This window comes from Carassius gibelio, chromosome B11 (genome assembly GCF_023724105.1).
Source record: "Carassius gibelio isolate Cgi1373 ecotype wild population from Czech Republic chromosome B11, carGib1.2-hapl.c, whole genome shotgun sequence".
Classification (NCBI taxonomy): Eukaryota; Metazoa; Chordata; class Actinopteri; order Cypriniformes; family Cyprinidae; genus Carassius; species Carassius gibelio.
The window spans coordinates 24,161,225-24,188,574 of NC_068406.1; the positions used below are offsets into that span (position 1 = coordinate 24,161,225).

The following is a 27,350-nucleotide window of genomic DNA, read 5'->3' on the forward strand; positions in this document are numbered from 1 at the left end:
GTTTCATAATCAGGCGCTCCGTAACGCCCCCAAAAACCCTGTAATCATGGGACCCTACATCAGTACAGTCCCAGCGAGAGGCTAGAATTACAAGAAAACAAGAAGAAAAACACGTTTTTGTCTTTGATTATTTTTAATCTGATGGTTTTATGAAGCACAGTTGTTTTTTACTCTCTCGGTTTCTTCTATATTAAAATCACTCACAGATTACAGTTTTATTGCATGTTTAAATCACTTTCAACCCTGCAATGCCTGACATATGAAATAATAGTCATCTTTTTATAAACAGAAGAGTTATAGAACCTATAGACAAAAAAAAAGTTTGCATCTGTGTTTATTGTTGATTATCATATTTGATCCATCAGGTTTTAAGGCTCAAATGCTCTGACGCAGTGAGAATATGGAGGAAAAAACAGCTCAATTTTATTCAGATACCTAAACGGAATAAAAATTAGCAATTTGGTGCAGACGCTAATATTTATATGGACAAAAAGTGATGAAATTCTGATGCTTGTAATGTAAATCAATGAGGTCTTTATAACAGTATATATATAAGGAAAAAAATACTTTATATTTGATTTTCAAAGCTAATTAAAGGGTCAGTTTTTTTGGTAAATGCAGTCACATTATGCAAAATAATTACATTATTCAAACAGTGCCATAAAGCCAGTAGTTATGTTGCTAAAGACTAGTTATTTTAGTTTTAACACACACTACACACGAGAGTGTAAAAGCTAATTACAGCAGGTCCCAAACCAGGCCACTACGAAACAAGGTCAACAGCCTCGTCTCTCATTAATCGACACATTCTGCCTTAAGCATTGCGAACCGTCAGCAGAGTTAATTACTCAATTAAACAGCATCAATTAACAGCTCGTCTGTATCACTCACCATGCTCCTGACAGACAGAGACAAAGTCATCCGAGATCTTAATACCTTTTATTTTTCTGTCTTTGGTTCTCCGGGGAGATCTTGTAATCTAATTATCTTCTGAAACATTTTGATCTGCACACCTGAAGTCAGTGTGCGTTTAATTGATTTTACTCTGGAAATATCACATTTCTTGCTCTCTTTTTCACTTTTTTGGCACAAATGTAACAGAATTAAGAGATAGGGACTGTCAGTTGTCTGTTTTTATATTTATATAGCACCATTAAAGGCAACGTAAGAGGACCGGGAAGCACTTTTTGCCATTTAGCAAATTATAATAATTGTGTTTATGTTGATAATGCGTATTTGAACATTATGCATATTAGGGTTGCAGGAATAATTACAATAAATTTGAAATCGTGGCATGTCTGTGATTTAATTAAATAAATATATGCACTGTGTGTTTCTAAGATAGCCATTAATATTTTGTAAAATAGTATTGTAAAATAAATGATTTATATTATATTATGAAATATTACAATTGCTTTTATTTTGCTTATTTTTATTTAGTAATAGAATCACACACATTGCATAATTAAAAACAATGCAATTTGATCACAAAGCACATTTTGCTATTTAGCAAACAACAACATTTAATTATTTTATTTTAATTATTTTATATTTTAATTAATTATTTTTCGCCATTTGGTAAATATTACATTAGTTATTTTTTTTTTTTTTTGTTAATTGTTGGTAAAAAAAAAATAATCATAATTGAATTAAAAAAATCATATTGATTATGATATGTAATAATCAAATATTTAAACAAATTTTGAGCCTTACATATAGAAAAGGATTTTCATTTATCAGTTTAATTCATATAGCACCATTCAAAACAATGCAAGTTTTACCTGTGTATTTTTCATTATGGTGTTTTCTGGGAAACTTCTTCACTGTTTCTCACAAGCAGGTTAAATTATTATTATTTTTTACACCTTTGTGTGCATTTGTAAACTTTACGGTTCATGCATGCTCACTTCAGAAATCTGGTCAACTATGAGGAAGACATTGAGTTTGAGCAGAAGATCTGAAGGGTCAAAAGGCCGTTTACTGGAGCATCTAAAGCATGTTAGCAGATGTTTGAGATCTTTATGAGCAGTTCAGATCAACTTTACACTTTCCTGAGACAGATTAGAGCGCAAGCACCACGTGTTAACGAGTTTATGAAGAAGAATTAAATACTGAACCTCTGAGCTGTATTTGCATCATGCAAACTTTGATTTAAAACCCCTTAGTTTCATGATGCAAGTATAAAAGGCTTTCTGTGGAACGGAAAAGTCTTTAGAAAAACTCTTTTTCTGAAGTGCACAGTAAACGTGAGGCCCTCCTGCAAAATGTGCTGATTACCCATGATGCCCTGCTAAGGGGCCGACGTGAGCGAGACAGATGTTTCTCATTCTGCTCCTCACATGCCAGAGAAAACCCTTCTGCTGTGAGATTGAAACCGAATGGAGAAGATGTGCTGTACGTCTCTTTCTATCAAATAAACCTTTGGATTGCAGAATTTGTCCACTTGGTTTACAACAGATGTTTTGAATCGAATGCATCTTGTAGAAAAAGCTTATTTGTCTGCTTGCGGTTAAAGAATATCACGGTTCTTTATAATATTAACACTGGGATTGAGGAGAAAAGAGTTTGTCTCTGTATTATTAGCATCTATAAAGTAGTTTTGTTGCCTTTCTTTGTATTTCTGTTGCATTACTGGGTAGCTCCACCCACTGTGATCTCTGATTGGTCCAAAGTTCCGCTCATCTCAGTTATGTTAAACATCTTTTGGTTTTGATTGGCTGTGTTTAGTGTGATTATTTATTCACATTATTTAGTGTTTTTATGCAAGGGATGGCCAACTAATGCACAAAATTGGTGTGTTAAATAGTGTTAGTTCGTATAATGCTTCGTTAAAATAAATCTGCAATTTCAATACAGCTGCGATAAACATGTACACTGCGTGTTTCAAACAACCAGAAATATTTGTATTGTAATTTTAAAGTTGCACTGTATGTATTACAATTATGTATAATATTACAGTAGCATTTAATAAATGTACAATAATTGTATCTATATAATTATAATAAATATATTTTATATTTGCATTTTGTTTTAGTAATAATCATTAATTATATTAATGTATTATTATTATATTAGAAAATATTGCAGAAACATTTGTTAATAAATATATTATATTTATATAAATATATGTTAGTATATATAAGTATATATTAAATAATCAATAGTAATATTTAATATGTATATTATTTTATTATGTTATAATAATAATAAGCATATACTAATAATTATGAATATTATTATTTTAGGAAATATTACAATAAACTTTGTTAATAAATATCTAATATATAACTTTATTTAAAATTAACATAATAAAAAATTTGGGTTAAAATTTTAATAATAATAATAAATATTATTATTGCTTTTAAATCATGTTGATATATAATTAGAAAATATTTGGCTGAAATTTGCAACTCTACAAACAATCAAAGCTTATTTATTTTATTTATTTATTTTTAATTGCAACTCATTTCATTAAAGTTTTTTTTTCTCCAAATGGTGCAGCCCTGAAACCCATTCTTTCATAATAAGGTTAACTTTTTAAGTTTTTTTTTTTTTTTTTTTTTTTAATTTGTAGGAATTACAGAAGTTGTTACTGGAGAATCCATCTGTTTCGTAGCATGCTAGCTGAACATTAGATCATCTTGGACCAGCTATTAACTTCTCAAACCAGTTTAAGTTGGTCAAGCTTGCTAGTTTCAGCATCTCAAGATGTTTTTCCAGCTGTCAATCACACAGATAACGGCTGGCGTCTGGTTAGCGTCCCGTCTCGTCCCGCGCTGTGGTTCTGAGTGCTGATCGTCCCGGCTTCAGAGCTGCTCTATTTTAGCTGTGATCCTCAAGAGTTTTAGTTTATTTTATTGATTTTATTTTCCTTTTTTAATAAGCTTTATTTTAATGTCTATATAGTTTTACGTCAATTTTATTTCAGTTTTATTTTTACTTATTTTAGTACGTCAAGTTAAACTAAATTTAAATTTACTAAACTCACTAAATTAAATTCAGTTGATACAATTAAATAATTTATTTTTTGTAATTATAAATTTTTTATTATTAAGAATTAAAAAATTATTAGTTTATGTATTTATTTATTTTTTGGAAGGGGTATATTTTTAATTAAAAGTGTTAGTATTGTAATTTTAAAGTTGTAAATAATAATATAATTTTTATTAGTATTTTTATATAGCAAAATAATGCAATATTAAAATGTTTACCTTTGTTTAATTTATTTACTACTAATACTACTACTAATAATAATATTAATGTTATTATTATTTAAAAAAAATAATATATATATATATATATATATATATTTAAATATTTTTTCAACCTTTAAAAAAACCCATTCTTTCATAATAACTTTATTGTTTTTATATTATTAATATTATTTACAGCCATATGAATTATTAACGAAGAGTACTTCTTCATACTATTTTGAAGGCTGACTGATCATTAGATCAGATTGGACCAGAAATAAAGTTAGTGTTTTATGACACTAAACCTGATTTAAAGTCGACTTGATTTAACTCATTATGATATGACACAAGTAAAAGGTGTTTTGAATACGTTTTCATGGTGACTTTATAGGTGAAGTAAAGCACTGTTTGAGAGTCTAGTTAAAACACAATGGATTGTCTAATTTACAGATGTGCTGGAGGAGTAATTCGTGTTGGAGGGGTTTCGCCGGGCTAATATGAATGTAGGGAACCACGCACGCTGACGGCGCCCGCAGAAACTCCACTTTAATGCATCGCATCTTAATTATCACCTTTATTCATTCAGCATCAGCGCTTCTGCTTGCTCCGTCTCTCCGACAGGGCTCTTTTTATCATAGCACCAGTCTTAAAGATAATAAACTTCAGCTTTAGGGTAATTACTTAATCTGGACAAACCTGTGTGTTAAGCAGCACTATTACGAGCAGAGGTGATAAATCAGGGGCTTGAGGAGCCGGGCCAATCACGACGGGCCGTAATCAGTCTTACAGACTCTTGTGGTCTTAAGTACCTAGATTACACAAACAGCATGCTAACAACACGCATCTTGTGCTCGGTTTGTCCTTCTGGTTTACCTCCAGCATGCTTAAGTTATGCATTTCCTCTGCCTTAAGTTTCCTTTTGAAAAAAAAAAAACTTAATCCAGACTAAGATGTTTTGTGGATGGTTTAGTTGGCCGTGTGCACAAAACCCCTCTAAAACCATCAAACCAGACCTGTAGAACCAGATTGGACCAGTAAGCCACCTAAGGCCGGTTTAAGCTACTTAAGAAGAGTTATTTTTGCAAACAGGATGTAGAATTGCAATTTGTATTTGAATGTAAGGAAGTGGAATTAAAATGAATTGATACTCAGACAATATGGATGGTGGATGAATGGATGGATGGATGGAGTAATGGAAAGTGTGGGTGGATGGATAGAGGATGTAAAGGATGGATGAAACGACATATAGAACATTGAATGGATGGATGGATGGATGGATGGATGGATGGATTGGTTGATGGATGGATGGGTGGGTGGATGGATGAAAGGAAAGAACAGCTAGAAACCGATGGATGGATGGAACAATGAATGGGTGAATGTATAGAACAACAGATTGATATAACAATGGATGGATTGATGGATGGATAGATAGAATGACAAATAGATTGAATGACAGATGAATATCATGACAGACAGGTGTATGGACAGATGGAATGATGGATGGATGGATGGATGGATGGATGGATGGTTGGATGGATGGATTAATGGAAAATGGTTGGATGGATAGAGGATGTAAAGGATGGATGAAACAACAGATTAATAGAACATTGAATGGATAGATGGATGGATGGATGGAACAATGAATGTGTGGATGTATAGAACAACAGATTGATAGAACAATGAATGGATGGATGGATGAAAGGATAGATGGATGGATGGAAAAATAAATGCTTGGATGTAAAGAACAACAGATTGATAGAACGAAGGATGGATGGAAGGATGGAGTAATGAAAAAGGATGGAAGTATGGATGTATAGATAGAATGATGTATAGATGGATGGATAGATGAATAGAACAATAGATGGGTAGAACGTCTGATAGATACAACAAAACATGGATGGATAGAACAACAATAATTGAATGATGGACAGATGTATAGATAGAACAGTGGATGGAGGGAGTAATGGAAAGTGTGGGTGGATGGATATGGGATGTTAAGGTTGGATCAAACATTAGATAGAACGACCGATTAATAAATGGAGTAATGGAAAGTATGGATGGATCAACAGATAGATATCTGGTCACATCCCACAATGCACTGGGTCTGCTGGTGTGTAGTGGTTGGCATGGCGATGTTTATATAGGCCTGAGGCCAGTTTTTCTACAGGAATTTCCTGTCTAATTTCCCCTCCTGATTCTCTCGTAATGCCCAAAGCTTTTTAATTGCGCTGCAAAGACCCCGGCCACTCAAAGAGCCATTATTGTTGCTGAGTACTTCCTGTAAAATGAAACCATTTACCCCTTTAGATCCTGGGATTAGGGTACAACAAAGACGAGAGGGGTTGTGCTTGTTTGGCCCGAATATCCAAAGCCAAATGACATCAGAAGAGCCGAGTTAAGAGGGACCATGTTTATCTGATCGAGAGCCTCCTGCCATTCATCTACTTTAAAGAACTCTGAAGAACCGTTGGAACCTTTCCATTCCACGGAAGGTTCTTTACAGTGGAAAAAATGTTATTAAAATGTTCTTCACACCAAGAAAAATTTTACTGGAATGTTCTTTGAGGAACCAAAAGTGGTTCTTCTACACAGTTAAAATTAAGGTTCTTCATCAACAACCTTTTAGCATCCATGTAACCTTTCCATTCTACAAAAGATTCCTTACTGACATGATGTGATGGTTAATGGTATTCCAAAACTCTATTTCCATCTTCTGTTGAACACACAATAAGATAGTTTGAAGAATTTTGGGAATTGATTTCCATTGACTTTTTTTTTTAGTTAAGTTAATGGCTATAATCAACTGTCTGGCTACCAACCTTTCTCAAAATATCTTCTTTATGTTCAACAGCTGAGATAAATTCATCTCCACACTATGAAAAAAGTGGTTATTTTAAGAATTGTGTACTTGAAGGTTCTTTGAAGGTAAATGGAGGTTCTTCATTGGCGTTGATGGTTCCATCAAGAACCTTTCACTTCCATTGAAACTCTCCATTCCACAACAGCTTCTTTACACTGAAAAAGTTATTAAAATGTTCTTCACACCAAGAAAAGTAGTTCCTTAAATAATTGTATAGTGTAAGGTTCTTTGGGCAACCATAAATGTTTCTTCTACATTCTTAAGAATTGAGACTTTTTATTGCAATTTATGGAACCTTGAAACCACAAAATGTTCTTTAAAGAGACAAAAACCCTGATAGTTCACCCTCATGTTGTTTCAGACCTCTACCAGTTTCCATCTTCAGTTGAACATAAAAGAAGATGCTTTAAATAATGTTGGTAACACAAGTCGCCATTGACTTCCATGGTATTTTCTTCCCTTTCTTCAACGTCTACCAACATTCCTCAAAATATCTTCTTTTTTAATGCGAGAACTTCATCTTCAGACTAAGAATTTTTTTTAAGAACTATTCACTAGAAGGTTCTTTCAGGAAAGCAATATGCGTGCGTGTGTGTGTGTGTGTGTGTGTGTGTGTGTGTGTGTGTGTTCAGAAGCTCCATCAGTTCATGTTCGAGCGATAAAGATCCCAGTGAGAAGTGGCCAGGTTAAGAAGTGCATGAGAAAGTCATCCGCTCTGGAGCAGCACGCGGCCGACACTGAAAAAGTGCAGCACCCCTCAGCGCCGTTCGCCCAGATGTGAAAACAAATGTTATCACCTAAAGACTAATAGATGCGAGGAGCTTCACGGAAACTCTGCAGCCGTGCTGAAGCCCTGGGGGATAGAGCTCGGAGAAGCTGGTAAACGCGGCTCTTGAACTCTCCAGAGCGATCCTCTTTTGTTCTCTGCGTTGCAGGGGAAACAATGGAGATGTCGGCATGATCGAATAATCCTGCCCGCTCCTCTGGTGACGGGGGCCCTCGAACTCGGCGCTCTACAGAACGGGTTGCGAACGGGGTGGGTTTGTGCTGACATGAAAGATGTGACGGCTGGAAATAACAGTGGTAATGTGGATAATTGAGGGCGGGCACAGATGAATGAGGCTGTGGGGTAACGTGTCGTTTTAATGACAGGGACCAAAGCTGGTTCGCGTTCTCTGCCGTCTCATTTCGTTCCGGAGTGTTTACGGAGCTACAAACGTTGTGTATTTTTCATGCTTCCAATTACCCTAGTTTGTGTCTTTCCCCTGTTTTATTTTTGCATCTCCTCCTCCTCTAAAGTCGTGATTAAAGCACAAATTCGGCCTTAACCGGACCCGTCTGATTAGGATTCATGCGGTGGTCTGTGAGTTCAGCGCGGGAGAATTCCTACAGTGGCTTCGTCATGTTTCGCTGTCCCACTCAACTCCTGCTCTTTGTCCTCGACCTCTCTTCCCATCAGCCCCTGCAATAATTCACCCGCTGCATTAGTAATGGTGCATTAACTGCGTCTGGGCGCTGAATGCACCCTCCTCGCAGCGTTTACAGACCATCTCATGCAGAGATTCTCCCGCTAGTAAAAAAATAAATAGACTTTAATATATTCGAAATGCATTTATTTAATGCTAATTATATTGCTCAAATACTTTTTTATATTTATGTACTCAATAAAATGTCATGCAATTGAATTTTAGTTGTAAACATAAAGTCTGCTAAATTGAAAAAAAAAAAAATTATGCACTTTAATTGTGAGGAAGTAGTGCTGAAATACAATTAAAGATATACAGCACTGTGCTAAAGTGGAATTATTGCAATTATACTTTTAAACATTTTGCATTTAAAGTCTTATTATTTTTCAAAGATCAAACAATCCTCATCAAAAGTGACATTAAAAACATTTTATATTTAATATTAAGAAAAGTGCATTGTGCACAAGTAGTATCCCGAGTAAAGTTATAATTATATATTTTTAATCGAGTAATCTGTCAGTAAATGTGTTAATAGATTTGAACCATACTTAGTATAAAATAAATGCATTTAAAATATATTAGTTTTTAGCTGGAGCCAATTCCTCTGCTATCTACATTCTTAAAAATAAAGATAATTTTTTTTATTATAATAATAATAAAAATTAAAGGGGGTTTTCACAGCAATGACAGAAGAACTCTTAAGTTACCCTTAAGTTCTTAAAATAAGCATTTTTTCTGAGTGTGAAGTACATTTTAATAATCTCAAGAACCTTTAGAACTACTGTAAAGTAAATTTTTTCAAACTAAGTATGTTTTAAATATATTAACTCATTTACTGAACAAAAACTCGAGAATTACTGATATAAAAATTACAATTAAACTTTACTTGGCATACTGCTTGTGAACTATGCACTTTTCTTAATACAAAGTATAAAATGTGTTTTAATGTCACTTTTGATGAGGACTGATATACTTGCATATATATATATAAATATACTTGCAATTGTTCCACTTTAGCAAAATAAAATAGTATATCTTTAATTATACTTTAGCACTATTTCTGCATTAAGTACAAATTTCATTTTTCCAATTTAGCACATTTTAATATACCACTTTAGTACACTAAAAGTACAATTGCAGGAAATTTGATTAAGCACATAAATATAAAAATGTTTTTGTAGTAGTTTGATAAAGGTTCATTGTGGAAGCATTAAGGACCCTTAGTTTTTTCAGTGTAAAGGTCGTGCAGGAGCTTTGTGCTCCAGTTGCGTGTTTTAGACCGCTGTTGTGTTTTCGACAGCTGTGTGGCATTACTGTTGTGCATGTCAGGTGTGTTTTTATGGTGTTTTTCATCAATTAAAGGCAACCTGAGGCATTTTCCATGACAAAAACTTTAAAGGGAGCTCATGACTCCGGCTAGTCACGCAGCTGATTTGATTGTGCTAAAAACATGCAGAATATGCAGACTGTATAAGTAAAGATGTACTGGATTTAAGCACAAGCACTTAGATCTCAGCATTTCAGTGTCTCCTTTGGTCAATTTGTGATTCTGCAGACAAACTTTAGGATAAACAGAACTGAAATAAAAACTCTGTCATCTAATTATCTTTGTGTTGTTTCTTTTTTCTTCTTCTGTAGATCACAAAATGAGACGTTTAGCAGAATGCTGAGACTGTTAGGATCTATAAACAACATAAAAATGGGAATTTATTTATTTATTTTTATAAATGAGGATTATGTCATTATTGATTGAAAAATCTTTGTAAACCAAGGTGAACTTTCCTTTTAGGTTTCCATCTTTTGTTGAACACAAAAGAAGATATTTTGAGAAATGTTGCTGATTGCCAAACAGTTGCTGGTAGCCATCGACTTCCATAATATTTTTTTGTTCCCAACATTTCCTCAAAATATATTTTATCTTTTCTTCATTCAGTACTGGTTTGGAACAACATAAGAGTGAATAAATGATGACAAATAATAATTTTGAGGTGAACTATCCCTTAAAAAGCTTTAAAACACCATTAAAGTATCATAAAATTATGTTTTAATGAGGATTTTCACATTATTGACTGAAAAATCCTCCCTTTCGATGACATTCTGCAAAATATCTCCATTTGTCTTCTGCTGATAGTTTGATAAAGGAGAAAAAAACAAGACTGCAGTTTTGTATTTTTGGTGCGCTGTCCCTTTAAGTTTAACATTATGTAAATGTGAAGTGAAAGAGAGAGACAGGAAAAGCAGCGGGTCATTTCCTGTCCTTTGAGACGCTCTTGTCTGCCATTCTGAAGGGAATGAACAACTTGACAGAGAAGCGGAGCGAGGGAGAGACTGCTGACTCACACCGCCTCTGTTGAGTGTGTGAATCCTCTGGAGGAGCTTCTGTGAACACCAGGTGTGGATAATGACCTGTGACCTCTGACCTCCAGGGTCACCCCTCACCCTCCCAGTGCTGCCACCCTAAAGAATGTTAATACAGTCCAGAGTTCAGCCGATTCACTTACCCTCTTCTCATTCCTGCTAAGTCAAGCATTACTAGTACTAGTGCTAATATTTAGTTCGCACATAGAAACACCAGTCATTAGTAGCTGGGTAGATTACGTACAAATTGTAATTCATTACTGATTACAGATGACACGATGGGAACTGTAGTTAGTAACATTTTTAGGTAATGTAATCTGACTACTTTTTAGATTACTTTTAGATTACTTTGTTTTAAATGTACCATTAATCGTACCATAATGATTTAAAAAAGCAAATATGTCAACATCATTAAATGCATTAAACCATACACCAGAAGTAATTAGTTGCGTGCATAATTACATAATTCATGCATGGTTTGATTGCTTAAGAAGTGGGGTTTTTTTCTCACCCAAATTCCGAAGCATGGCTTTCAAATTTATTCACAAGAAAATTTTATGTTTTGAATATAGTCAAATCTAAATGATGGTATGACACACACAGCAGGAGTTTTAGAAAGGAAAATCTGTGAATTATAAATGGTTTACTGTATGTAATCCATAAAAAGTAACTGTAATCTGATTACGATCTTTATAAAATGTAATCCGATTACGTTATCCAAATGACATGTAATCAGTTACTAAAATAGGAAAGCCTAGAGAACAGGAAAGCTTTTAAATCTGCTTTCATTTCGACCCATTTCTGCTTTATCCGTTTATTTTCGCAGGGCATTCATGAAAAGATTGAAGGAGCTCCAGGAGCAAAAGACTAATTAGAAGGGAAAGCTAGTTAAAACTTAACCACTGCAAACAGCTCTTTGCATATGGCAAAGAAGCCGCCAAATGTGGTTTCCCGTTATCATAACTTCTAATGAATCTCTGTTGGCCTTTAAACGGGACGTCCCAAGCCAACAAAGGCTTTATTACAGCAAAGTGCTGATTCTGATTCTCTTCGGGCTCAAATAAAATGATCCAGCCAAACGAGTTATGATGAAAAGGAATGCCAGCCAATGTATACAGCAGACTGTAAAACGCTGCAACAGCTTTTAGTAAAAAATAAAACCTCTCTCGTTAGTTTTGATTTCAAAGACCTGACCTCTGATTTCACGTCACCCTGGCATCTTCGTTTCGGACTCGTTTCGGAGCCAGTAACGTGTCAGGGACGTGGTTGGATCAGTAGGGAGATGCTCCGATTGGCACGGGCCAGTATGAGGCAACGATGCCTGGCCGAGGAATATTCTCTCCCCGCGCTGTCAGCCCTAGTTTACGTCCCGGATGGTTTTTTCCTTCACAACGTCCATCATCTGTACGAGTTCAAAGAGCGTCTAGCTGCAGGTCTTTGTCAAAAGCCCAGTTGGATATCTTTTATGTTGGGGATGTAGGATTTCTTATGATACTTTGATTATTTATTTATTCCCTTACTCTTGTGTGATAGTGCCAATATTTTACACGATACTGCTCAGCGCGCTCTGAAATTCATGCTACTTTATTGTAGCACTGTTGCCTTTGAAATTCCTTTTTTGAAAGTCTTGGCTCTTTCCCAACTCTCTCTCTCTCTCTTTTTCTCTCTTGCAGGCCCTCATCACATCTTCCCGAATTTCCATTCTCCGATCCCCGTCGACGTGCGTCACCACGAGGGGAGATACCACTACGAGCCCCATGCGCTCCACGCTCTACACGGGTGAGCCTCCAGCCCTATCCATCTCTGGCTCTTGTTCTCAGCGTTTCTGAATATAAATAATCTCTGCGCTCGCAAAGAAAGCATCTACTTTGTTTATCCCCGCGGTCAATCAGTGCAGTGCAATCAGGTGATCCTGAAATGAGATGCTTCATAAAAAGCATACAACTGAAATGGATGTCCAGATTGAAAACAAAATCTGAGCTACGTCATTCGGTTCTTGGTTTAACCATTTAGAAAACATATTAACTTGCAGATGCAAAACTCAAGGCCGGGTAAATCTCAAAATCCCAGAAAGAGATTACTGCAGCTCACTGGATCGAACATCTGGAGAGGAGAATATAAACTTTTCTTCTCTCATCTTCATCTCGTTTAATTCTTTGAATTACCTTTAAGGCACTGAGCAGATACTCTTTCCAGTGCAACTTAGTTCATAAGTTTTTGTGTGGGACATCTCATGTCTTCAAGTATGTTGTGTGTTGATAGAACCTTGGGAGAATTTGATGAGAAATGTTTGAGATGTTTGAAATGAATTTGTTCACAAATTCATTAAAGCCTTAACCCATTAATTGAAATTTAAGTCCGATAAAATTAGCCTGTTGGTAGAAGCTCGGATCATTTGATCTTGGGAGAATTTGATGATAAATGTTTGAGCTCGTTTTGAGATCTTTGATTTTTTTAACAGATTTTGGTAGAAAACGCTGAGCACATTAATTTTTTATGAGAAATGATTGTGTTGATATTGAGATCTCTAACTTTTGATTGAAGACTTTTTTGGAAAAAGCTGAGCAACTTGGTGGGATCTCTTCTGAAACTCTTGAAGAGGCACATGTGAAATTACAAGGAGACACAAGAAAAACTGGGTTTTCAGCTCAACTTTATATCTTTTGTTTATCCTCAAAATCTTCAACAAGACAACCCTTGATATAAACTACATGTGTGGACCTTACCTTACCTAGGTAAGATCATTTGATCTTGATGAAAAGATGATGAGAAATAATCTCTTATTATGTTCTTAGTGAGTATCAATTTTATCTCCAGCGACTGAATTGATTGAGTTCATACTGAGATCTCTGACTTTTGATAGTAGACTGTGATGGAAAGATTTCTGAGATCTCTTCTGAATGTCTCTAGGCGAAAGATTTGAGAATGAGGCAACTTTGATTTCATTGGTGTCTAGGACAAACAGTTGAGATATTCCAGAGATTTTTCTTTCCTGAAGATTTAGTCGTGGCTCTCCAAACAAATATCTTCCTTACCCGTCCAGCCCAAAGGTCTTCGGTTTTCACAGCATCCTCCAGTTCAGGTGTGCCGAGCAACGGCGGTAATATCGGTTAACTTCCAGACCTTCAGAGCTTTGCACGTCCCACGTGAATTTCCAGCAGTTCGGCTACGGCGGTACTGTAGAAACAGAACATAAACTGGGCTGTGCTAGTTTTTGAAGTTACACTTTGTTTTTCCTTAAATACAACACCACAGAGCTTTTTTTCCCTCCTCGTCTTTTTTGAAACGGGGTCTGGAGGCTCGTAGGAAGGTTTATCTTAAAAGAGCAGAATAAATCGATAGAATCCTCGAAGTAGCGTTGTTACATTTAAATTCACAGATTTTGATGGTGATACATTCGGGCGGCCCGCTAGCAGCTAGCCTATTCATCACACATAGAGCCGTGTTGGGTGGAGACTAGCTGTCTCAACACTCGCTCGCTTTGATTAATGTGATTTGATCTTGACAGTGGACCCCTAATTCATCAAGACCTTGATCTGGCTGTCTTTTCCTCTGCCTGAGCCAAATTCATCTAATTACAGGCACATTGTGCAGCAAATTAAGCGAGGTGTCGCCTGTGGCAAGCAGGGACACTTTGTTACAGTCGCCGGGCGACATGTCAAGGGTCTACGAGCTGATTGTCTAACATGACATCTCCATACAGTTCGTTTTATCATTGTTTGCATATAAAATAATGAGGGTGCTGGTTATTTTGTCAGAGCTGTCAGCCGAGCGGCCGTAGGAAGCTTCCCCTATGGATATCTTGCTTTCGTTCTTCATTTTTTTCCCTCCCTTTGACAAAGCGAGGAGGAGAAAAGGTAGCTTTTTTTCCGGAGCTGGCTCGAATGACAACGGACGGTGCGATTCATCTGCGTAGAGGACAGGAGCGCCGTGGGAATTCTCCCAGGCGGAGGGAAGACTCTTCCCAACGAACCTCCCACTTGTCAGCGTTGGTTCTCATCCAAGAGAGTGTCGGAAAGCTTCCGGCGAGGCGTCAGGATGCTTCCACTGCTCCAACACTGCGGGGAAAAGTGTCTTTGGACTGAAAAAATACTTTGCATCTGAGGCTTAGTCCAGTTGTCTTTAACTTTTAAAAACGAACAAGAAACATGTTTGCTGTAATGTACTTACAATGGAAGTTTAACTGGAAGGTGTGCAGCACTGTGAAAATGGTTTTAAATGCTGTTGAAAATGAAATTTCTGTGTTTTTTCTTATTTTCTGTACAGGGGTAAGTTGAAGCTATTTTCTGTGTTAATTGACTTAAAGCTTGTAGAGATAAAGTTGGACTAATATAATCATTTACCATATTAAAATATAAATAATACTAATAATATTGCTAATAAAAATAATGTATATTTAGAATGAACTTATTTCCCTTCTTCTTGTCTAATGTTGAGTCTACAGCTGACCTATGAGCAGAACATAGGAAATTTATGAAATTTGGCACACTTGTAAAGATGGCCATTAATAGTGATCTGACCAATTTTGGGGTCTCTAGAACCAACTCTATAGCACCACCACCAGTTCAAAAATTCAACATTGAAATGGTAATAACTCTTGAATCCCAATTCTAGAAAAATTGTACATAGTACACCTGATCACTCACTTCATGCTGATCACATTGAATATTTTACATTAAGTGGACCAAGCTGCAAAAATGACTAAATTTTTTGACCTATTAGTCCAAAAAAAAAAAAAAACTTATGATGCTGTGAGCTTAACCAAGGTAGATCGGAAATTGGTTCAGAGGCTGTATCTCAGCCAAACTTTGATCAATCAAAATGAAACTTGATGCACTTCACCAACAGCAAGGTATGTGGGTCCATGCCAGAGTTGGGAACAGCGCCACCTATGGATCATGAGATATGAAAAATTGCTCTTTTGGTTTATAACTTTTAAGCGGTTAGTCAGAAAATCATGGGGTTTGTGTCTTTGGATTCCTTGGGTCATGCTGAATAGGTGGATATCAATTTTGGATATCCACAGGACCAGCTTAACCATGTGTTCACCATTTTGTCATGAATTGCAACGTCTTTTAAACCATTTGACATATAACCACAAAAATCAGTAGCATGCTAACCAGTTTCCTTTATCTCAAAAGTGGCTCTTCAGCTATCAGGTTAACCGTAAGCTAAGTTTAGCATGCTAATCTGTCTAACATGCTAAGCCATGCTTTTGTGAGCTCCTTCTCACACCTAAACTTCTCCTCTGTTGAATGTGTTGAGGGTTTGAGTCTCGTGTGGTGCAACGTAAAAAAAAAACGTACTATGTTGTGCTGTTTTGATTACTTTATCATCCAGATCCACATTGTTCAAATATATATTGCTTCTAGATAATAAATAAATGTGTTCATTTCCTTTTGAACTTCTGTTCATTCTGAGTTAGTTTTCAGCTACACTTCTGAACCAGCTTGTTGGTTGGTTTTGATTTTTGTTCTTCCTGTTCTACACTGCGCTACAGCCCCAGTATCACTGTTTGCAGATATATTTATGTCTGATTTCTGATTTACACGTTTCTAAACATCATGAGCTGGGGTTGATTGGTTTAGGTGTCAGTCAGATGGTGTAAGACTGAAATCTGGAGTCAGGTTTTCTCTGTTGAGGTTTGTCGTGAAGCATCAGTCATCTGAAGCAGTATTAGTATGTAGGCCGCTGTCCTCTGCTTGTGTTTGTACGAGAGGAAGTATGAAAGCATTGTTTGTTCTGTGTGTGTGTGTGTGTGTGTGTGTGTGCTGTGTCTCTGTGGCAGAAATGTGATTTATCTAAATCAGAGTATCAGCCCCCAGGTAGAGACGAGTTCCTGTCATAGAGCAATTCATCATTGGCACCGCACACACACACACACACACACACAGATACAGCCACTAGTACATCAGTGTACAGTAGTTTTCAGATGCATACTGTATGGAGTAGGTTTAATGGATAGAAGATATTGTATGGTCAGTATAAAAGTAATAAAAGTCTATGGGAATTCCCCACAACTCACAGAAAAAAATTAAATATGAAAATAATATTTTATGCAGAAATATTTTATATATATTTTATAATATTTACACATTTTATATATAATTTATATTTACACAGATTTTCTCAAAATACCATGTATTCATTTATTAATTAATTAATAATTTATGAAGTCCTTTAAATGCTTAACGTATATTATTTGTATTATTTAGACACATTTTATACCATATTTCACACCGCATATATGCATATTTTATAGTGCTTATTTTCAATGCATTTTTTATTTAATAATAACTTAAGTTATTTAAATGTTTTATGTAGATTATTCTTGTTACCATACATGTATCACAAATACCATATAATGATAACAAATTAAATAATTCGATTGTGGAAAAAATAATAATAATAATAATTTGTGGAAAAAATAATAATAAATATGGCATTTGCTATGTAAAAAAAGAGTAAAAAATAAAAAGACATAAAAAAGATAGGAAAACAATTTGGTTTGGGTTTTTAATACAACCTTGATGAAAAGTTTTGATCCAAAAGTTTTGATTTAAAAAAAAAAATCATTTTTTTTTTTTTACATAGCAAATGCCATATTTATTATTATTTTTTCCACATAAAAATGTAGAGCTATAAAATGAATGCAGAGCAGCTCAGAGGATTGTGTTTGCATGCTTTGAGCAGACTCTGAGACACCTGAGAGATTTCTGAGCTGTTTCTCAGGACTGAATATGGAGAAGTGTTTCAGATGTTGTAGAGTGAGTGTGTACTGTATGTGATGCTCTGGAGCCCCGCGGCGCGTGTGAATAGGTGTTAAAGCAAACTAAAGCGCTCAGTAATCCCAGCGCATGGGCACCTGACAGCCTGGCACGCTCTGGAAACAGGTGCTCTGCCCATCTGCTGCTCCACACCAACAACGACCTCGTGATGAACAATAGACGCAGAAACACTGGACTCATGCAATGCTTTTATTAATCAGGACAATACGACGGCAGATTAATAGAGGGCATGAGTGTGTATTTATGTGCTGTGATTGTGCTTTCTCGCTGTTATGGCAGGAAGATAACAGGTATTTGCTGTCGTCTTTATGCAAAGGTGCTAATCAAATCACAGCCAAAAAAGTGATTGTGCCACATCATAAATATTAGGACGGCGCTCCAGTGCTGTGTCCAAAATCACTCCCTGGCGATAATCAAGTGCACATTTTATTTAGTATTGTCAAAAATGAATGTTTGGAAATGTAAACAGTACATACAAAATATAAATGTCTTTTTTCAAGTGTTTTAATTATAATAATAAAAGAAAAGCTTTAAAATATTTCATAAAATGTACATTTCAGGGGGGAAATCTGGTCATCTAAAAAAAAAAAAATCGAATTTTGTGTTATTTAAAATTTAAATAGCTATTAAAATATTTCCAAAATGTGTAGCATTAATTTTATCAATATTACTTTTTCAAGTGTAACATTAATTGTAATTGCAATTTATATTACATTATATATTATATTGTAAATATTTAGTATAAGTATATATAATATATAAGTTTGCTTATTTAAAAAAAAAACATTTTGTCAGAATATTACACTTTTTAATCAAATGTTATATTTTATTATATAAGTTATGACTTGTAAAAAATGTAATATTATAAGAGCACAAATAATTTTTTTGTGGATAATAAACTTTTATATATTTTATTATATATTCAGTTTATTTGTAACACTTCCATAAAAAAAAAGTATATATATATATATATGGTTCTTAATGTCATCCTCCTCAAACGTTTGGTATGTGGTTGAATTTGAGCGAGACTTTTTCTTTATTTTCCCGTCTGGGAATCATCAGAAATCATCAAGAGCTTAAAGTGAAATGATCCTGAACTTGAAGGAGGGATGGAAAAGAGGCAGATGAAAGTGTGTCTGGATTGTGTTTGAGAGTTTTTCCCATCACACCTCAGACGAGTCCAGCGCCAAACCTGAGGAATATTAGTTATGGCAAACTCTCATAAACGAGACGCTGTGTGTCAAACATTGAATCATGTGACAAACAATCCCTCTTAAAGATCTGCTGAGTGAATACAGTAGATGAGATGTTCAGCAAACACAGAGGATCATGGTTCTGCAGCTGATCGATGCACCATCTGTGCAAACAAAACCGAAATCACAATGTGGCTCAGTGCAGGTCTCAGATCAGAAAAGACTGGTGTAATTAAAGAAATATATGCTTTGCATCTTTTTAAAAGCATGCAACACTCATCTTTCCAAAGAAGCTGTTGAGAAGCATTTATAAACAAAACAAAAAAAGGAACTTTGTAAAGTTTTCTGTCAAAATACTTTTAAAAATGAAGAAATAAATATTTTTTATTGTAATTTTTATTGTAAAATTAGTAGTAGTAGTAGTAGTAGTAATGCTCAATTTATATATATGGTTTTATTTTACAGTCAAATATTATGATATCATATTATTTAGTAATATTTATTTAGTAATTTGTATATATATTTTTATTTCTGATAACATTTTTAATTGCAATTAAAATCTTAGTGTGATTTCGCTGATAAAAAATGTGATTAGGATTTGAAGGTTTAGGAGAATAATCGAATCCTCTAAAAAAAACTAAAATCTAATTTTGTCTGAGGTGTTTCACTTAAAATAAAATTTTATAATAATAGTAAGTATTAGAATGTGCAATTTATTCATTATTGTGTGTGTATGTGTATATAATTTAATCATTGTTATTTAGTTTTTATTTATTTTGTAAATTTGTAAGTAATAATAATTAATAAATATAAATAAAAAATAATTTCCTTTTTTTTTTTTTTTGCAAATTGCTATTTCTTTTATTATAAAAATTGTTCACCATTTAAAATCTTAGGAAATTTTATTTTCCCAAAAAAAAGAAAAAAAAGAATTGTGTCTCAATTAAAATAAAATAAGTACTAAATTATTTTGAAAACGTTTAGTTAATTTTTATTGCAATTTTTTATTATTGTATTTTTATACATTAGCAGGAAATTTAAACGACTACAGTGAATTTACCATTTTAATATTGTTTTAGTAATTTTAATAGACTTTATTATTAATTTTATTATTAACATTTTTATTTCACAAATTTTTTAATTTTTTTATTACAAATTTTTTAATTGCAATTAAAATCTAAGTGTGATTTATCGAATAAAAACTGTAATTTTTATTGTAAAATTATTAGTAGTAGTAGTATTGTAATGCTAAATTTTTTATATTTAGTTTTATTTTACAGTCAAATATTATGATATAATATTATTTAGTAATTTATATATATATATATATATATATATATATATATTTATTTATTTATTTATGATAATTTTTTTAACTGCAATTAAAATCTAAGTGTGATTTCTCTGATAAAAACTGTGATTACGATTTGAAGGTTTAGGAGAATAATCTGATCCTCTAAAAAAATCTAATTTTGTTTGACTTACAGTTTTTTTCAGTCGCTAACAAGCATTTGTCCAAGCAGTTGTCACATTTTCAAAACTCTAAACACAATTGACACAGCATCGGTCTATTGTGGCCATACCATTCACACATTTCATGTCGTTTTCACACAATATGGAGTCATTGAACACATTTCCACAATGCTTACATTTTCTGAACAGACAAGCTATACCTCCCAACAAAATTATGGATCCTTTTTGTAGTTTTTACAAATGTTAACACACAACATCCCACAATAGCAAAAACAATGTTCCAAACCTTAGATACAGTATAAAAACCTCTGCTTCTGCATTAATATCAGTTCAAAAACAAAATATCTTAGCTGATTTATGTTGTGTAAATTGGGCCAACCACAGCTGATTCCAATCTGGCTTAGACTCAATGGCAGGGGTTATTTTTTTCTATTACATTGACACTTATACAATAAAAGGGGGAGTTTGAAGAATGATGTTTTTGGGAACAGAAAAAGACAAACACTGCAATGTATGGACAAGGAAGAGTAAGAGCAAGGGGCCCAGGGAGAAGAGCAGGAGCAGTGAGAGGAGCAGTGAGAGGAGCAGGAGCAGTGAGAGGAGCAGTGAGAGGAGCAGTGAGAGGAGCAGTGAGAGGAGCAGGAGCAGTGAGAGGAGCAGTGAGAGGAGCAGTGAGAGGAGCAGGAGCAGTGATAGGAGCAGTGAGAGGAGCAGGAGCAGTGAGAGGAGCAGTGAGAGGAGCAGGAGCAGTGAGAGGAGCAGTGAGAGATGCAGGAGCAGTGAGAGGAGAAGGTGCAGTGAGAGATGCAGTGAGAGGTGCAGGAGCAGTGAGAGGAGCAGTGAGAGGAGCAGGAGCAGTGAGAGGAGCAGTGGGAGGAGCAGTGAGAGGTGCAGGAGCAGTGAGAGGAGCAGTGAGAGGAGCAGTGAGAGGAGCAGGAGCAGTGAGAGGAGCAGTGAGAGGAGCAGGAGCAGTGAGAGGAGCAGTGAGAGGAGCAGGAGCAGTGAGAGGTGCAGGAGCAGTGAGAGGAGCAGTGAGAGGTGCAGGGGCAGTGAGAGGTGCAGGAGCAGTGAGAGGAGCAGGAGCAGTGAGAGGAGCAGGAGCAGTGAGAGGATCAGGAGCAGTGAGAGGTGCAGGAGCAGTGAGAGGAGCAGGAGCAGTGAGAGGAGCAGGAGCATTGAGAGGATCATGAGCAGTGAGAGGTGCAGGGGCAGTGAGAGGAGCAGGAGCAGTGAGAGGAGCAGGAGCAGTGAGAGGAGCAGGAGCAGTGAGAGGAGCAGAAGCAGTGAGAGGAGCGGAGCAGAGAGAGGAGCAGGAGCAGTGAGAGGAGCAGTGAGAGGAGCAGGAGCAGTGAGAGGTGCAGGAGCAGTGAGAGGAGCAGTGAGAGGTGCAGGGGCAGTGAGAGGTGCAGGAGCAGTGAGAGGATCAGGAGCAGTGAGAGGAGCAGGAGCAGTGAGAGGAGCAGGAGCAGTGAGAGGATCAGGAGCAGTGAGAGGTGCAGGAGCAGTGAGAGGAGCAGGAGCAGTGAGAGGAGCAGGAGCATTGAGAGGATCATGAGCAGTGAGAGGTGCAGGGGCAGTGAGAGGAGCAGGAGCAGTGAGAGGAGCAGGAGCAGTGAGAGGAGCAGTGAGAGGTGCAGGGGCAGTGAGAGGAGCAGGAGCAGTGAGAGGTGCAGGGGCAGTGAGAGGAGCAATGAGAGGAGCAGGAGCAGTGAGAGGAGCAGTGAGAGGTGCAGGGGCAGTGAGAGGAGCAGGAGCAGTGAGAGGAGCAGGAGCAGTGAGAGGTGCAGGGGCAGTGAGAGGAGCAGTGAGAGGAGCAGGAGCAGTGAGAGGAGCAGTGAGAGGAGCAGTGAGAGGTGCAGGAGCAGTGAGAGGAGCAGTGAGAGGTGCAGGGGCAGTGAGAGGAGCAGGAGCAGTGAGAGGAGCAGGAGCAGTGAGAGGAGCAGTGAGAGGTGCAGGAGCAGTGAGAGGAGCAGGAGCAGTGAGAGGTGCAGGGGCAGTGAGAGGAGCAGTGAGAGGAGCAGGAGCAGTGAGAGGAGCAGTGAGAGGAGCAGTGAGAGGTGCAGGAGCAGTGAGAGGAGCAGTGAGAGGTGCAGGGGCAGTGAGAGGAGCAGGAGCAGTGAGAGGAGCAGGAGCAGTGAGAGGAGCAGGAGCAGTGAGAGGAGCAGTGAGAGGTGCAGGGGCAGTGAGAGGAGCAGGAGCAGTGAGAGGAGCAGGAGCAGTGAGAGGTGCAGGAGCAGTGAGAGGAGCAGGAGCAGTGAGAGGAGCAGTGAGAGGTGCAGGAGCAGTGAGAGGAGCAGGAGCAGTGAGAGGTGCAGGGGCAGTGAGAGGAGCAGTGAGAGGAGCAGGAGCAGTGAGAGGAGCAGTGAGAGGAGCAGTGAGAGGTGCAGGAGCAGTGAGAGGAGCAGTGAGAGGAGCAGTGAGAGGTGCAGGAGCAGTGAGAGGAGCAGTGAGAGGTGCAGGGGCAGTGAGAGGAGCAGGAGCAGTGAGAGGAGCAGGAGCAGTGAGAGGAGCAGGAGCAGTGAGAGGAGCAGTGAGAGGTGCAGGGGCAGTGAGAGGAGCAGGAGCAGTGAGAGGAGCAGGAGCAGTGAGAGGTGCAGGGGCAGTGAGAGGAGCAGGAGCAGTGAGAGGAGCAGGAGCAGTGAGAGGAGCAGGAGCAGTGAGAGGTGCAGGAGCAGTGAGAGGTGCAGGGGCAGTGAGAGGAGCAGGAGCAGTGAGAGGAGCAGTGAGAGGATCGGTGAGAGGAGCAGGAGCAGTGAGAGGAGCAGGAGCAGTGAGAGGAGCAGGAGCAGTGAGAGGAGCAGTGAGAGGTGCAGGGGCAGTGAGAGGAGCAGGAGCAGTGAGAGGAGCAGGAGCAGTGAGAGGAGCAGTGAGAGGTGCAGGGGCAGTGAGAGGAGCAGGAGCAGTGAGAGGAGCAGGAGCAGTGAGAGGAGCAGTGAGAGGTGCAGGGGCAGTGAGAGGAGCAGGAGCAGTGAGAGGAGCAGGAGCAGTGAGAGGTGCAGGGGCAGTGAGAGGAGCAGGAGCAGTGAGAGGAGCAGGAGCAGTGAGAGGAGCAGTGAGAGGTGCAGGGGCAGTGAGAGGAGCAGGAGCAGTGAGAGGAGCAGGAGCAGTGAGAGGAGCAGGAGCAGTGAGAGGAGCAGGAGCAGTGAGAGGAGCAGGAGCAGTGAGAGGTGCAGGGGCAGTGAGAGGAGCAGGAGCAGTGAGAGGAGCAGTGAGAGGATCAGTGAGAGGAGCAGGAGCAGTGAGAGGAGCAATGAGAGGAGCAGTGAGAGATTGTTTTTATTTTACCCCCCCCCCCCTCTCTCTTTTTTTTATCTGGGCTTTTTGCTGTTGTTGTTTTTTTGTTCAGAATGCTCTTATGTGTTTCATGGATATTTTGTTCACTGTAGGCAATACTGTCAAACCTTTTCTGTTCTATCATACCGTGTTTCTACTGTACCTCCTGCAGTAAACAGTAAAGGAAAAAAATAGCTTTTTACTGGAATGCTTTTGAATGTGAACATTACTGTACATTTGGACATACAGTCCCTAACCAAGAAATTTAGTGTAAAACAGTGAATTGCATGTTTTGCATGCAAATACCTGTAAAACTGAGACTGAAAAGTCTATGCAGTTTTTGTAATGTCAACAATAGCCAGTATTTTAAAACCTGGTGTACTTTGATTGACTGCATGTACCTTGAGAGGTGAAAACAAGTGTTATTCTTTGACAGAATAATTTAATTTTGAGTCAGATTTCCAGTGTTTTGGTAAAGTTTGTGTGTGCAGAGAAAGATGTGTTCTATTTTGAAATGAAGATTTAGTATATATTTAACAAAATGTGTTTTTGAGAAGAAAATTATCCATTTGGCCAATTGTGTTTTGTAGGTGTTAGTCTGTGTTAAGAGTTTAGAAAAAGTATCTGAAGTATGGGTAAGCGCTTGTTAGCGATTGAAAAAAACTGTAAAATAAAACATTATAATAAAAGTAAGTATTAGAATGTGCAATTTATTCATTATTGTGTGTGTATGTGCGTATAATTTAATGTAATTCAATGCAAATACAATAAAAATGCAAAATATTGTGATTATGTATCAATATGGCGAAAAAGAAAATGACCATCGTAATCAAAATTTGATAAAATCCAATAAAATGTGTTCCTCGAATCATGCATCCTCATAACCTCTTTGCACTCTGGATGAGGAGAAGAGACGTTTATGATGGTTTAGAGCGTGAGAAATGACGAGCCGGTTGTTTAAATCTCTGAAGCTGATTCTGTCTGTGTGCTGTTTGTGTCCAGCGCTGCAGGTTTGGGGGGCAGCCCGGTGATCTCGGACATCTCTCTGATCCGTCTGTCTCCAGGATCGGAGTCCAGCTTCCTCCCGGCTCACTCGTACGTCTCTCCGCACGTGGAGCATTACCTTCGCTCGGCTCACAGCAGCCCAACGCTCTCCATGATCTCAGCCGCACGAGGACTGAGTCCAGCCGACGGTCAGTCACACTCCAGCACACCGCACTCGCTTTACATCACTTCACTAGCTTCCTTAAATACTCATACTAAAAACAACTATATTATTACATATCAATAAATAATATATATATTTTTTTAATGTTTTTTTTTTTTTTGGGGGGGGGGGTTATACAGAGAAATATTACTATATTATAATATTTAGTAATAATAATTTTTTATTTTATTGTTTAGTTTTTATTTATTATTTAGTAAATTTGTATTTAGTTATAAAAATAATATCAATAAGTAATAGAATAAAGAATATGTCTTATTTTGGGGGGTTTTGTACAGAGAAATATTACTGTATTATAATATTTAGTAATAATTATTATTTTGTTTTAATTTTTATCTTGTACATTTTATGTAGTTATAATCATAATAAATATCAATAAATATTAAAAAATAAATATGTATTGCTTTTTTTTTACAGTGAAATATTACTATATTCTAATATTTAGTAATAATAATTATTATTTTGTTTTTATTCTTTTTTTGTAGATTTGGATTAAGTAATAATAACTAATAAATATGAATGAAATAAAACAATAATAAATATGTATTTTAATTATCAAAAAAAATGTTGCAATTTGTAATTTCTTTTACTATAAAAATTCTTTTCACAATTAAAAAATTTAGGAGAAAAAAACTCCAATATTGTCCAAAAAAAAAAAAAAAAAAGTGTTTCAATTAAATTAAAATAAAATAAGTACCAAAATATTTTGAAAACGTGTAACTCGTTTTTATTGCAATTTTTTATACATTAGCAACAAATTTAAATGACTACAGTAAATTTACCATTTTTTTAATTATTCATTTAAAAAAATAAAGAAATTAATATTTGTGTGCAGCGAGCATGCATTAAATTGTTCAAAAGTGACAGTAAAGACATTTATAATCTTGCAAAATGTTATGCCCTTTTGATCTTTTCTATTCATCTGTGAACCCTGAAAAATAAAATGCATCACCTTTGTTTCTACAAAAATATTGTGCAGCACGACTGTTTCCAACATTTATAATAATCAGAAATGTTTCTTGAGCAGTAAATCATCAAATTAGAAAGATTTCCGAAGGACTGGAGGAATGATGCTGGAAATTCAGCAGCGCATCACAGAAATAAATTACACTTCAACAGATATTCACAAAGATAACAGCAGTCTGAAATTCTAATAATTTTATAGCATTTTTGTAAAAATCAATGCAACCTCTGTGAGAGCATAAAAGCCATTAAATCTTTCAAAAACATTGCATTAACATTAATTGAACCTCAGCCGAGGGTTTGCAAATGCCACATTTTTTAAACTAATATCTAATGATTGTAATTTTGCTGTTTTGTTTGAGTGTGTGTGTGTGTATGTATTTGGGTTTGGCCACTTTCAAATGCATTCAAACACGTGAAACTATCCCGTCCCCGCGATCTGCCCTTCGAGGGTCTTTCTGGAAATGAATGCGAGGCAGAATTTCCTGATTTCCGTCCCGAAGCGACAACAGGCCTCTCTCTCCTCAATTACAGGCCGACGGATGACATATAAATCACGCTCCACAGTCTGTCAGCCGTAATGTGTTTGCACCTTTAAACTTAAATAAGCAGCGCGCCAGAGATCCCGACAGCGATAAAGACGTAAAACAACCACGAGAAAGAGAAATGGGGCTATTGGAGCCCGAGCGAGTGCGGATGGGTAGACGAGGCCTTGAACGCTTTCCAGACGCATCTGACCCGCTTTCAGCCCGACGCACACCCGCCGCTAGCTCTGGCTCCTATTTTAAGAGCGTGTTTGTTATTCAAGTCAGAATCTAGAGAAATGAGAGTCTTTGGGAGAGAATCCAGGACGCTTTCTGATTGTGTTCATTGGCAGAGCGAGTTATTTCTATAGTGAAGGATAGTTTTTATAAGGTAATGTTTCGTTGTTCAGTTGATGCAAGTGCCCAGTGCATGCTGGGAGATCCTCAAAAGGTGTTATGTGACACTCTTGCAGTGCATCGACCAGCATTCAATGGGTTTGCATGCTTACATGGAGCGTGTTTCTGTCTAAAGCGCTTGTAACCTGTTCTTCAGCTGTGTCTCTGATTGCTGCTGACACTTTTATAAGACGTTTAGTACGTGCAGATGTCAACATGTGCTTAGTGAGTCTGTAGAGCTTCACTTATAAAGCTGCTTAATGTTTCTTGCAGCAAAAACAGATGATCATTTTCCTCCATATTATATACATGGCTATTTTTCTACTGCGTTTTTTAGACTTTGAGGTTATATGCAAATTATGTCTGTTCTGATTGGCTGACGCTGCATCAGTGTTTTGTAACTAAAATTATTTAAAAATGTTTTTTGTTATTTGAAATAAATCTGAAATAATAAATAGGCTTGAACTTTTTTCAGTTAGTGCAACATAATAAAATGTAATAAATTCAATCACATTTAAGCTTAAATAGTACTTAAAAATAAAAATAAAGTTTAAAATAAAAATACAAATAAAATGACAAAAAAGCACAAAATTACTAAGAGATGATAGTCATTGAGAGACTATAAATTTTTTATTGAA

The 27,350-nt window shown here is 36.7% G+C and overlaps 1 protein-coding gene across 1 annotated transcript in view; it reads left to right on the top strand.

Moving 5' to 3' along the window:
* LOC127968345 (zinc finger protein GLI2-like) overlaps positions 1-27,350 on the top strand; it is a 78,224-nt gene that overhangs the window by 24,412 nt on the left and 26,462 nt on the right. Inside the window, exons 3-4 of the mRNA XM_052569496.1 lie at positions 12,551-12,656; positions 24,607-24,797. Coding sequence (XP_052425456.1) covers positions 12,551-12,656; positions 24,607-24,797 — 297 coding nt within the window. The remainder of the gene's footprint in view (positions 1-12,550; positions 12,657-24,606; positions 24,798-27,350) is intronic.